The sequence below is a fragment of the Cebidichthys violaceus genome, unplaced genomic scaffold (assembly GCF_023349555.1).
Source record: "Cebidichthys violaceus isolate CVI_PGR_0920_01 unplaced genomic scaffold, fCebVio1.0.p SCAF_35, whole genome shotgun sequence".
NCBI classification, from domain to species: Eukaryota; Metazoa; Chordata; class Actinopteri; order Perciformes; family Stichaeidae; genus Cebidichthys; species Cebidichthys violaceus.
The window spans coordinates 2,336,445-2,349,073 of record NW_027176539.1 but is presented as its reverse complement, the minus strand read 5'-3'; the positions used below and the strand labels follow the sequence as shown (position 1 = coordinate 2,349,073).

General features: G+C 47.6%; 1 protein-coding gene across 1 annotated transcript; it reads right to left on the bottom strand.

Moving 5' to 3' along the window:
• Positions 1–455: 455 nt before the first annotated feature.
• On the bottom strand, positions 456–9,680 carry zbtb11 (zinc finger and BTB domain containing 11). Its single transcript, XM_068725444.1, has 10 exons — positions 9,137–9,680; positions 7,763–8,013; positions 7,448–7,679; positions 6,401–7,374; positions 3,576–3,884; positions 2,988–3,405; positions 2,754–2,871; positions 2,518–2,676; positions 1,243–1,418; positions 456–1,153 (listed from the first exon to the last, which is right to left on the bottom strand). Exons 1-10 carry the CDS (start codon positions 9,447–9,449, stop codon positions 612–614), a joined length of 3,492 nt encoding a protein of 1,163 aa, XP_068581545.1. The 5' UTR covers positions 9,450–9,680; the 3' UTR covers positions 456–611.
• Between the last annotated feature and the right edge of the window lie 2,949 nt (positions 9,681–12,629).

The window sequence follows — 12,629 nt, the reverse complement described above, 5'->3', positions numbered from 1 at the left end:
GGCGTTGGTGAAAGGAGGCCCAGCGTTGGTGCTTTGAGAGAAAGCCGAGGTCATCTTAACTTGGACTGTCTGGGTTTGTTTTTGGATCGTGAAGGAGAGAACGGAGAACTTCGGTGCCCCGTTCTCTCCCCGTTAACGTCGACATTACACTGGTCAAAAGGAAGAAGAATTCCTGTAACTTCTGAAGGAGCAGCTTGAAGCTCCGGAGACAAGTTTTAATCAAGAAACTCAAAGAACCACATCAACCGCTGCCAAGTCGTCTCACAGTAAGAGGCTTGTGTCTGGGCAGAGTTTGTTCGTAGTGTGTTTATTACCTTGTTTTGTTTTGTTATAACATGTTCTTGTGTGTTTACGGACCACCGAGTTCCGTTAGTGCTGTGAAGAAACTACTGCTGTGTTCCATACTGCTGTAATAGTGTTAGATCATCACCGAGTGAATGAATAAACTTCATTGATCCAGATCAAAGAGCCTCATGTCTATTTATTGATTCATTCACACAGAACATGAGAACCCATTCTCTTCTTGTGGTTCTCGTATATATTTACATTCACAAAGAAAATAAAAAATAGTTATTTCTTTACATCCCATAACATTTCTTTACACAGCGAGTCTACTCCACCTCGGCCACGTGAGCCACCTCCACCTCCACGGTCTGGACCACCTCGGCCCCGTCCTCCATCTTGGTGTCGGTGAGGCCCTGCTGGGCCAGGACGTAGTTCACCACCTGCATGATGCCCTGATCCGTCAGCGTCGTCGCCGAGCCGTCGACCGCCGCCTGCGCGGCCTGCACCGCCTCCACGGCCTCCACCGTCTCCTCCGTGATCAGCACCGTCTCGATCTCCTCGGACGGCGGCGGGCGTGCAGGACGCAGCTCCGGCGGCAGCTCCGAGGCCAGGATGCTGACGGCGTGCTCCACCTGCGTGCCCTGGTTGTGGAACTGCAGCGTGTCCTTCTCCAGCATGATCTTGCCCGGCAGGTTGTCCCCGTGGAACTTGGCCATGTGTTTGCGCAGCGTGCGAGCGTCGATGTGCGCCTCCTGGCACATCGGGCAGACGTACGGACGCTCGCCCGTGTGCGTGCGGACGTGACGCTTCAGGGAGCGGGCGTCGGCCCACGCAACGCCGCACGTCAGGCACTCGAACGGCTTCACTCCTGGAGGAGAGAGGAGGAGGAACCGTCAAAGGAGGGGAGGAGGAAGAGAGAGGAGGAGGAAGAGAAGGAAGAGGAAGAGGAGGTCTTACCCTGGTGGTTGTTGACGTGTCGTCTGTACTCCCTCAGCTGGGTGAACTTCCTCCCACACTGCTCACACTCTCTCTCCAGGTTCTGCTTCACTCGTCCTTTCTTCCCGTGAGTCGCCTTCTTCACGTGTCTCCTGAACAAAGCCTTCTCAAAGAACTCCTTACCGCACACGTTACACCTGAGGACACACGGGGACACACGTTACACCTGAGGACACACGTTACACCTGAGGACACACGGGGACACACGTTACACCTGAGGACACATGTTACACCTGAGGACACACAGGGACACACGTTACACCTGAGGACACACGTTACACCTGAGGACACACGTTACACCTGAGGACACACGGGGACACACGTTACAACTGAGGACACACGTTACACCTGAGGACACACAGGGACACACGTTACAACTGAGGACACACAGGGACACACGTTACACCTGAAGACACACGTTACACCTGAGGACACACAGGGACACACGTTACAACTGAGGACACACAGGGACACACGTTACACCTGAGGACACACGGGGACACACGTTAAACCTGAGGACACACAGGGACACACGTTACACCTGAGGACACACGGGGACACACGTTACACCTGAAGACACACGTTACACCTGAGGACACACAGGGACACACGTTACACCTAAGGACACATGTTACACCTGAGGACACACGGGGACACACGTTACATCTGAAGACACACGTTACACCTGAGGACACACAGGGACACACGTTACACCCGTGGACCAGAGGTCACCTGAGACTAGAAAAACATATTTTACTGAATACTGGAGAACGATTGTCAGTAAAACTTTATTTACACTGTGACGGTTAACGTTAAACTTTATTTACACTGTGATGGTTAACATTAAACTTTATTTACACTATGATGTTAACGTTAAACTTTATTTACACTGTGGTGGTTAACATTAAACTTTATTTACACTATGATGTTAACATTAAACTTTATTTACACTGTGATGGTTAACATTAAACTTTATTTACACTGTGATGGTTAACGTTAAACTTTATTTACACTGTGGTGGTTAACATTAAACTTTATTTACACTATGATGTTAACGTTAAACTCTATTTACACTGTGGTGGTTAACGTTAAACTTTATTTACATTGTGATGGTTAACGTTAAACTTTATTTACACTGTGATGGTTAACGTTAAACTGTGAGGGGGGTCAGTACGGATCCACTACGGTCCTCTATACCACTAACAGTAACCGTGGTGCTGAAGCGTTTGGACTCACTTGAAGGGCTCGGCCACGCTGTGGGACTTGACGTGAGAGTACCAGTCCTTCTTCCAGCTGTAGCACTTCCCACACACCTGACACTGGAAGGGCTTCAGGCCCATGTGCTTGTTCATGTGCTGCTGCAGGTCTTTGGCCTCGTAGAACCTCTTGTCACAGCTGCAGGTCACACAGAGTTTTAACGTTAGAACGGCGTCTCTCACCGCGTCCACGAAGACGGACGGACGGATACTCACTGAGTGCAGGAGAACGGGCGGACGTCGGGTTTGGGCAGGTGCTTCTTCAGGTGTTTGCTGAGAGCCGAGGCTCGATGGAAGGTCGCTCCACAGGTGTTACAGAGGTACTTTGACTCACCTGTGGACGGATTTAAAGGTTCACAGTGAAAAACAGAAATAAAAAGGTTTCCTCACTCGTCTTTAGTGACGTCAGATACTACCTATGTTCAGGTCTCACCCGTGCTCAGGTCTCACCTGTGTGCAGGCTGGTGTGCTCCTCCATGCTCCTCTTGCTGACGAAGGACTTCTTGCAGTATTCACAGTGGAACTGCTTGGTGACGTCGTGCAGCGCTCGGTGCATCTTCAGGCTGTGCTTGAGGGCGAAGGTCTTCCCACAGACCTTACAGGAGTGCGGACGGACCCCCGTGTGGTTCAACATGTGGATCCTCAGAGAGTAGAGCTTCGGCAGCGTCTTCCCGCAGATGTCGCACACAAACTCTCTCTTGGTGTGCGGCGACGACGCCGTCTTCTCGTCCAGATCTCCATCCGGCTTGGCGTCGGCGCCGGGCTCCGCGGGGGGTTTGTGGACCGGCAGCCGCTGGCTGCTCTGCTGCTTGTGTCGGGCCAGGTGGGCTCGGAGCGAGGCGGCGTACTGGAACTCTTTACTGCACAGCTGGAGGGACACAAACGCACCGCGACGCCGTTAACCTTCTGAACCCAGAAACCAGGATGGAAAAGCACGTCTTCTTACAAACTACACTGTTCATCAGCCGCTCAGGGAGAGGAACATCTGTGAGTTCAGAGCGTTATGAAACAGGAAGTTGGATGAGCTCCGATACTCACGCTGCACTTGTACCCGCGAGCCCTCTCGTGTTTCAGCGTGTGCATGATGAGCGAGTAGCGCCTCTGGAAAGACGTGCCGCACTCGGAGCACGTGTGTTGTCCGTCACCGGCCGCCGGCTCCCGTTTGGCTTCCTCCGTCTCAGGCTCCGCCCCCTTCGTCCCGGCCTCGTCGGCGCTGAGCTCTGCTGGCGTCACGCTCTCCGCGGCGGCGCCGGGCTCCGGCTCCGCCCCCGACTCAGACTGACCTTCACCTTGAGCCTCCACCGGCTGCTTTGGTGGTCGTCCTCTCTTACCCGTCCTCAGAGGCCCCTGAACACATCACGGTCTAATTAGAGGGGTTACCGTCGCTTCTATACATTCTATACATTCTATATATTCTATACATTCTATATATTCTATACATTCTATACATTCTATACATTCTATATATTCTATATATTCTATACATTCTATATATTCTATATATTTTAGATATTCTACAGTGGATATAAAAAGTCTGAGACCAAAATGAGACCAAGATAAATCCTGTCAGAACTTGTTCCACCTTTAATGTGACCTAGAACATGATCAATTCAACTGAAAAACAAACTGAAATCTTTTAGGGGGGAAAATAAAAAATAAAACACGTACATAACCTGGTTGCCTAAATATGCACACCCTCTTATAACTGGGGATGTGGCTGTGTTCAGAACATTGTAACTCATGTTAAATAGTCAGTACACACCTGCCATCATTTAAAGTGACTCTAATTAATCCCAAATAAAGTTCAGCTGTTCTAGAAGGATTTTTCTGACATTTTCTTAGTTGCATCTTACAGCAAAAGCCACGATCCCCAGAGAGCTTCTAAAGCATCAGAGGGTTCTCACTGCTGAAAGGTCTCAGTCAGGAGAAGGCTTTAGATGTACCATGGAACACAGTGGAGACATCATCATCAAGTGGAGAAAATATGGCACAACTTTGACATTATCAAGAACTGGACGTCCCTCAAAAATTGATGAGAAGGCGAGAAGAAAACTGGTCGGGGAGGCTTCCAAGAGGCCTCCAGCAACATTAAAGGAGCTGCAGGAACGTCTGGCTGTGTGCTACATGTGACAACAATCTCCTGTGTTCTTCATGGGTTTGGGCTGTGGGGTACGGTGGCAAGACGTGAGCCTTTTCCTACAAAGAAAAACATCAAAGCCCGGAAAAAAACTGCAAAAACATACATGAAGTCTCCAAAAGCATGTGGAAAAATGTGTTATGGTCTGATGAAACCAAGGCTGAACTTTGTGGCCATAATTCAAAAAGATATGTTTGGCGCAAAAACAACACTGAAAGAACATCACGCCCACAGTGAAGCATGGTGGTGGCAGCATCACGCCCACAGTGAAGCATGGTGGTGGCAGCATCACGCCCACAGTGAAGCATGGTGGTGGCAGCATCACGCCCACAGTGAAGCATGGTGGTGGCAGCATCACGCCCACAGTGAAGCATGGTGGTGGCAGCATCACGCCCAAAGTGAAGCATGGTGGTGGCAGCATCACGCCCACAGTGAAGCATGGTGGTGGCACCATCACGCCCACAGTGAAGCATGGTGGTGGCAGCATCACGCCCACAGTGAAGCATGGTGGTGGCAGCATCACGCCCAAAGTGAAGCATGGTGGTGGCAGCATCACGCCCACAGTGAAGCATGGTGGTGGCACCATCACGCCCACAGTGAAGCATGGTGGTGGCAGCATCACGCCCACAGTGAAGCATGGTGGTGGCACCATCACGCCCACAGTGAAGCATGATGGTGGCAGCATCACGCCCACAGTGAAGCATGGTGGTGGCACCATCACGCCCACAGTGAAGCATGATGGTGGCAGCATCATGCTTCTGGGCTGTTTTTCTTCAGCTGGAACCGGACCTTAGTCAAGGTGGAGAGAATTATGAACATCTCCAAATACCAGTCAACTTTGGCATCAAACCTTCAGGTTCCGTTTGAAAGCTGAAGATGAAGAGGAATTTCACCTTTCAGTACGACAATGAGCCAAAGCTCACCACTCAATCAACAGAAGCATGGCTTCACCAGAAGAAGATTGAAGTTTTGGAATGACTTAGCTAGAGCCCAGACCTGAATCCTCCTGAACATCTGTGGGGTGATCTGAAGAGGGCTGTGGAGGAGATGCCCTCACAGTCTCACACATTTGGAGCTCTTTTGTAAAGAAGAGACTGAGAGCTGTAATAAAATCAAAAGGTGCTTCAACAAAGTATTAGTGTCACGGTGTGCATATTTAGGCAACCAGGTTATGTACGATTTTTATTTTATATTTTCCCCCCTAAAAGATTTCAGTTAGTTTTTCAGTTGAATTGATCACGTTATCAGTCACATTAAAGGTGGAACAAGTTCTGACAGGATTTATTTTGGTCTCATTTTTTTACATCACAAAAACCTGGACTTTTAACAGGAGTGTGTAGACTTATTATATCCACTGTGTGTGTGTGTGTGTGTGTGTGTGTGTGTGTGTGTGTGTGTGTATGTATATATATATATATATATATATATATATATATATATATATATATATTTTATATAAGGAGTATATTTTATATATTTTATATATTCTATATATTTTATATAAGGAGTATATTTTATATATTCTATATATTCTATATATTTTATATATTTTATATAAGGAGTATATTTTATATATTTTATATATTCTATATATTCTATATATTTTATGTATTCTATATATTTTATATATTCTATATATTTTATATAAGGAGTATATTTTATATATTCTATATATTTTATATAAGGAGTATATTTTATATATTTTAAGGAGTATATTCAAACGTACCTTCGGAGTGACGGCTCTGGGTGAGGTGCCCCCCCCCTTCCCCCCCTCCTCCTCCTCCTCCTCCAGCCCCATGTGTAGGCGGGCGTACCCCCCCTCAGCGATGGAGCGCTGCCGGAGTCGTCTCCTGTTGGGGTCGTCGGCGTCCTGTTTGTCTCCGTGTCCTTCGTCGGCAGACGGCTCCTCCTCCTCCAGAGGCACGAACTCCTCCACCTCCACCTCCCGCTTCACCTTCGCCGGACGCCCTCGCTTACGTTTCTGGGGAGCGGGAGGAGCCGATTCTACCGCCGCCGCCGTCGCTTCAGAGGACAGCTTGAAGACCTCCGAGGGACCCCCTTTGTCCGGGTCCACGTTGATGACGAAGGCTTCGGAGGCCGGCTGCTCCTCCATCGCCAGGCAGGCGGAGACCACGGCGAGGGACTCGCTGGCCCCGGCCTGCCCGCTGTGCGTGACCACGGTCATCGTGTCGCCCTCCGGTCCGTCCGCGCCGCCGGAGATCAGGGTGAGCGTCTCTCCCGGCTCGTGAGCGATCAGGGTCACCGTCTCGCTCTGTCCGGCCTCCCCACAATGCACCTCTTCTCCCTCCGCGGCCTCGACGACGACGACGTCGCTCGCGTGCCGCCGGGCGTAGGCGTCCTCCTCGGGAGGAGCGGCGAACGCCACGCGCTCGCCGCTCTGCGTGACCACGGCCCGGCCGTCGCTCTCTATGGTGACCACGAAGGCGGCCGACTCGTCCTTGACGTCGTCCCGGGCCGGCGCCGGTTGGCTGGACACCACCGTGTGCACGTCTCCCCTCTGGTACACCGTCAGCTTCTGCTCCTCCACCTGCTTGTGCACCGACTCGCAGATCTGCAGCACCTCCGTCATCAGCAGGTGGCGAGCCAGGTTGGCGATGTCGGCCATGACGCAGAAGTTGAAGGTGAGCGCGGAGGTGTAGGCGAAGTCCAGCAGAGGCAGGAAGCTGACTTTAGTGAAGCCTGCAGACAGAAGCGAAGGGTTAGAAACACAGACGGCGACGCAGAAGCGCTGCTGTCCCTCCTCGGGTCTCACCGGACAGGTCCACCACGGCCTCGTGCGTGGAGGCGGCGCCCTTCTCGAAGAAGAGCTCGTTGAAGTACTCGCTGCACGCCGCCAGCACGGCCTTGTGGGCGCGATGCTCCTCCCCCTCAATCAGCAGCGTGATGTCACAGAACTGGTTCGTGAGGCGCTGCTGGTTCAGTTTGTCCAACATGGTCCGACTGTGATTAGGAAGGAACTGATTCACCTCACCTTTACTGTCCACCTGAGGGGGGGGGGGGGCATTAATAATAATAATAATAATAACAATAATAACATTAATAAACAGGAGAAACAGCAGAAACATACAAACACCAGTTCATGCTTCGCCGTCGTCTTCATGGATCTGAGCTGAGAAGACGAGTCAGTGAAGACTGAACTATCGTCTCCCTCCTCTTCCTCCTCCTCCTCCTCCTCCTCCTCATTGTTAGCGTTAGCGGCGGCCGCCTTGCGTCTCCCCGGCCGGCTGAAGGGTCGAGGTCCAGAGCCGTCATCAGCTCCTCTCCGGCTCTGACAGGAAGAGCACTCTCTGATGTGGTCTTTGACGTTCTTCAGGATCCCTGAGGGACACACACACACACACACACACACACACACACACACACACACACACACACACATAAACATATATATATAAATAAACATATAAACATATAAATATATATATATTTAAATCACACGTCAATCACGATGACATCACAATCAACCTGTACAACGATCAATAATTGTGTCCATCGATGACAGAAAAACTATTTAATTTTATAATTATTATTTATTTATAAATTATTTTTATAATTATTATTTATTTATACATTTTTATAATTATTATGCATTTATAGATTATTTATGTAATTATTATGTATTTATAGATTATTTTCATTATTATTATTATGTATTTATACATTATGTATATAATTATTATTTATTTACAAATTATTTATATAATTATTATGTATTTATAGATTATTTATATAATTATGATATACTTATAATAAATAAATCCTCTTCCTGGGTCCAGATAATAAGTACACATTGATGATTTAATATTAACATACGTCATGTTAAATGTTGTGGTTCTGAACTTCACCACCAGATGGAGACAAAGAGCTGCTGTTGAGTCACACGTTCACTGATTGGTTCTCAGGATCATCGGTGAACGTCTCCTGATGTTAAACTCACCAACGAGCTCCAACAACAGACGCACTGTTTAAAACCCTCACCTGTCTGTCTGTCTCTCTGTCTGTCTGTGTCTGTCTCTCTGTCTGTGTGTGTCTGTCTCTCTCTGTCTGTCTGTCTGTGAAGATACTGTTTGTCTTTGATTTTGTACTTTTTACTGAACTTATTTTTTCTGTTTTAATATTTATGTTCTAGATTAAGTATTTGTATTTTGAGGACCATCACAGGACCAGAGACCAGCATGAGACCATGAGACCATCACAGGACCAGAGACCAGCACATAAGGATGAGTCCACTCTGAGTCCACCTGTGACTGGTCTCCTAGTCTCACCAACACCAGTGCATGTTTACACCGGCGCTGGGACCCTTTAACCCCTCCCAGTGATCCAGGTCTCCTGTTCCCCCCTCAGTGACCGTATCTACAGGGACCCGGGTCCCCAACTCTCTTTAACCCCCCTTCCGGTGCCCCAGGTCTCCTACACCCCCCTCGGTAGCCGGACGTCTCACCTCTCCACCAGTACTTCTGGGAGATGGTGTCCCATGTGACCTGCTGGTTCAGGTGCTCCCCCCCCTCGGTGACGGTGTGCGCCTCGTCGATGAGCTCCCTCCTCCGGCCGTCCTGCAGCACCACCTCCAGCTCCGTGAACTCATGGTGGCCCTTCAGCCGGCGCTGGTAGAACAGAGTCCCGTCCCGGACCACGTAGCAGGTGGCCGCCTTCCGGATCTTCCTCTTGGTGTTCCCGGGCGTCCCCGGAGCGTACGGCTCCCGTTCATCGGTCAGATAGCGAATGATGGCCAAGTAGCTCTCCTCACACGACATGTCTCCTCCTCTCCTCCTGTCCTCCTGTCCTCCTCCCGGCTCCGCGCGGCTCTCTGCTGCTGCAGGACTCGTTTATGTGTAATTAATATTTTATTAATATTTTTAGACTGCGTTCAGACGGAAGATCGCGTGGAATAAAGACGCCAACGACAACATTTCAAATTGTTTTGAAGGTGGAACTGCAGTTCGTAACCGTCAGGGTAGACTTGCCCGAACAGACAAAATGGCTGCTGCACAACCGGAAGTGGCGTCATCGGTTAGCGGAAGTGCGTCGTTAACGTTGTCCGCCACCAGAGGGCGCAATGCGCCAACTTATAACTTGTTATAGATCTTCTAAGTTTATTATTTTTATAATTTAAAGCTTGATTAATCATTATGTTTTTTTGTTTGTCAACTTTTTTTTATTGACATCAATATCTTAATTCACCTTTTTTATACACATTACTATTTTCATTGTAATATTTATTTATTTATTTGTAACTTGCATTCATATCTTAATTTATTGTAGGACATTCTTGTTTTCTTTATTCTTTAATACAATGTTCTATATTAATTATTATAATCTCTTTTTTTCTTTTGTCATTTTCATTATTATCTCAATTTACCATTATACAATTCTGTATTGATATATTTTTAATTTTAGGACATTTTGTTTTGTTTATTTTTTTATTTATTTGTATTATTATCTGTATTAATCATAAGATTTTTAGATGTTTGTATTTTCATTAATATCTTTATTTATTATTATAATTGTTTTTGTATTTATTAATATTCTAATTTAAGCATCTATTCTTTGTTTTTGTCAGAGACACGACAGCTTTAGTCCACAGGGACCAACAGAACCAAGAGAAGTTAAAGTTCCTCGTAGCTTTAAGGACACAGGCAGCTCAGTTATATCGTGCTGCATTCAAGACAACTCAGAACTCCAAACTATCCGACCCTTCCAGAAGAAGTCCAATGTGACTCAGAGTCAGAGTTCCTGCTCGTCAACTCAAACCATCAAACGTCCAAACAACAGGGTGAAACGTGAGCCTTCAGCGTCACGTATGTTTGAACTCTGAGCTGCTGCTCATCCATGTGTCACATACCAGAGCTGACATCAAACACTGCATTCATGCATTCATGCATTCACGCATTCATGCATTCACTGCATTCCACTGACTGTGAACACAAACATTTATTTGACACAGTTCTGTTGTCGTGTCTCTGACCTTCTCTTTGAGGCCTGAAATAAACAGAGTGAAGCTGGAACTCTCTTTCCTCTGTCTGCTGGACTCCTCATGGCACAGGTCTACTGTCAGGTCTACTGTCAGGTCTACTGTCAGGTCTACTATCAGGTCTACTATCAGGTCTACTGTCAGGTCTACTGTCAGGTCTAATATCAAGTCTACTGTCAGGTCTACTATCAGGTCTACTGTCAGGTCTACTGTCAGGTCTACTGTCAGGTCTAATATCAGGTCTACTGTCAGGTCTACTGTCAGGTCTACTGTCAGGTCTACTATCAGGTCTACTGTCAGGTCTACTGTCAGGTCTAATATCAAGTCTACTGTCAGGTCTACTGTCAGGTCTATTGTCAGGTCTAATATCAGGTCTACTGTCAGGTCTACTGTCAGGTCTACTGTCAGGTCTACTATCAGGTCTACTGTCAGGTCTAATATCAAGTCTACTGTCAGGTCTACTGTCAGGTCTACTATCAGGTCTACTGTCAGGTCTAATATCAAGTCTACTGTCAGGTCTACTATCAGGTCTACTATCAGGTCTACTGTCAGGTCTAATATCAAGTCTACTGTCAGGTCTACTATCAGGTCTACTATCAGGTCTACTGTCAGGTCTAATATCAAGTCTACTGTCAGGTCTACTGTCAGGTCTACTATCAGGTCTACTATCAGGTCTACTGTCAGGTCTAATATCAAGTCTACTGTCAGGTCTACTGTCAGGTCTACTATCAGGTCTAATATCAAGTCTACTGTCAGGTCTACTATCAGGTCTAATATCAAGTCTACTGTCAGGTCTACTGTCAGGTCTAATGTCAGGTCTACTATCAGGTCTACTGTCAGGTCTACTATCAGGTCTAATATCAGGTCTACTGTCAGGTCTACTGTCAGGTCTAATGTCAGGTCTACTATCAGGTCTACTGTCAGGTCTAATATCAAGTCTACTGTCAGGTCTACTGTCAGGTCTAATATCAAGTCTACTGTCAGGTCTACTGTCAAGTCTACTGTCAGGTCTAATATCAAGTCTACTGTCAGGTCTACTGTCAGGTCTAATATCAAGTCTACTGTCAGGTCTACTGTCAGGTCTACTATCAGGTCTACTGTCAGAATAAAGAGCCACATATTTTTACTTCAAACCCTCAATGTTTATGCAGCTGAACTACTTAGTTAGGTTTAGAGACAACTAAACTACTTAGTTAGGTTTAGACAACAACACTACTAAGTTAGGTTTTGGAAAACCTTGAGCCCGGTCTGATTTATTGTCTTGAACAATTCTCAAAGCCACATTCCTGTTCTGTTGAAACGTATTAATCAATAAACTGCTTCTGATTCTGAGTCCTTGTGAGTCCAGGACACTGAGCCTTTGTGTCACTGGGTCGTTAATTATGCAAAATGTGTTGACTGCTGATGACTGGTGAGCTCACCGTATGTAAATAATGTAGAGTTAAGTTAAAGATATGAAAATGTTCTTGCATGACGTCCAATGACTTTGAGACGAGGAAACAGGAAGTGTAAAATGCTGAGTCATGTCTGGCTTCAGGACTCTCCAGGTCTGAGGTCAGCTTCTAATCGGTCCCGTCTCACCGTATTGAACCGGCAGTCTGACCCAGACTCCCGGAGGAGATAAAGGTGTCTGACTGTCCGAGGACAAACACAGCTGGAGGACTGGAGCCCGTCTTATCTTTACGTCTCGTCCTCTCGCTGTCCAAGGACAGACGACAGGAGTCACAGGAGTACTTTTCCATCACGCGGCCGTGAACACGCAGCGCTCACAGCTACACGAACAACATCTCCTTGATTCAGAGTTTGTCTCGGCGGTGTGAACACAGAGGGTGACGGGTCACCGCTCTGAGCCGGTCCTCTCGCTGCTCTGTGGGCCGGCTGAGACGTTTCACAGGTATCTACGGCAAACGGGCTGTAAAACAGGCCGACCCTGAGCTCCGTGGGTGTCTACTGGAGGGACACG

Coding starts and splice junctions, on each gene's coding strand:
- zbtb11 (XM_068725444.1), bottom strand. CDS start 9,449: ATGTCGTGTGAGGAGAGCTACTTGGCCATCATTCGCTATCTGACCGAT. Junction 7,375..7,447: donor GGCCGTGGTGGACCTGTCCG/GTGAGACCCGAG, acceptor TTCTGTCTGCAG/GCTTCACTAAAGTCAGCTTC. Junction 2,872..2,987: donor GCACACCAGCCTGCACACAG/GTGAGACCTGAG, acceptor ATCCGTCCACAG/GTGAGTCAAAGTACCTCTGT.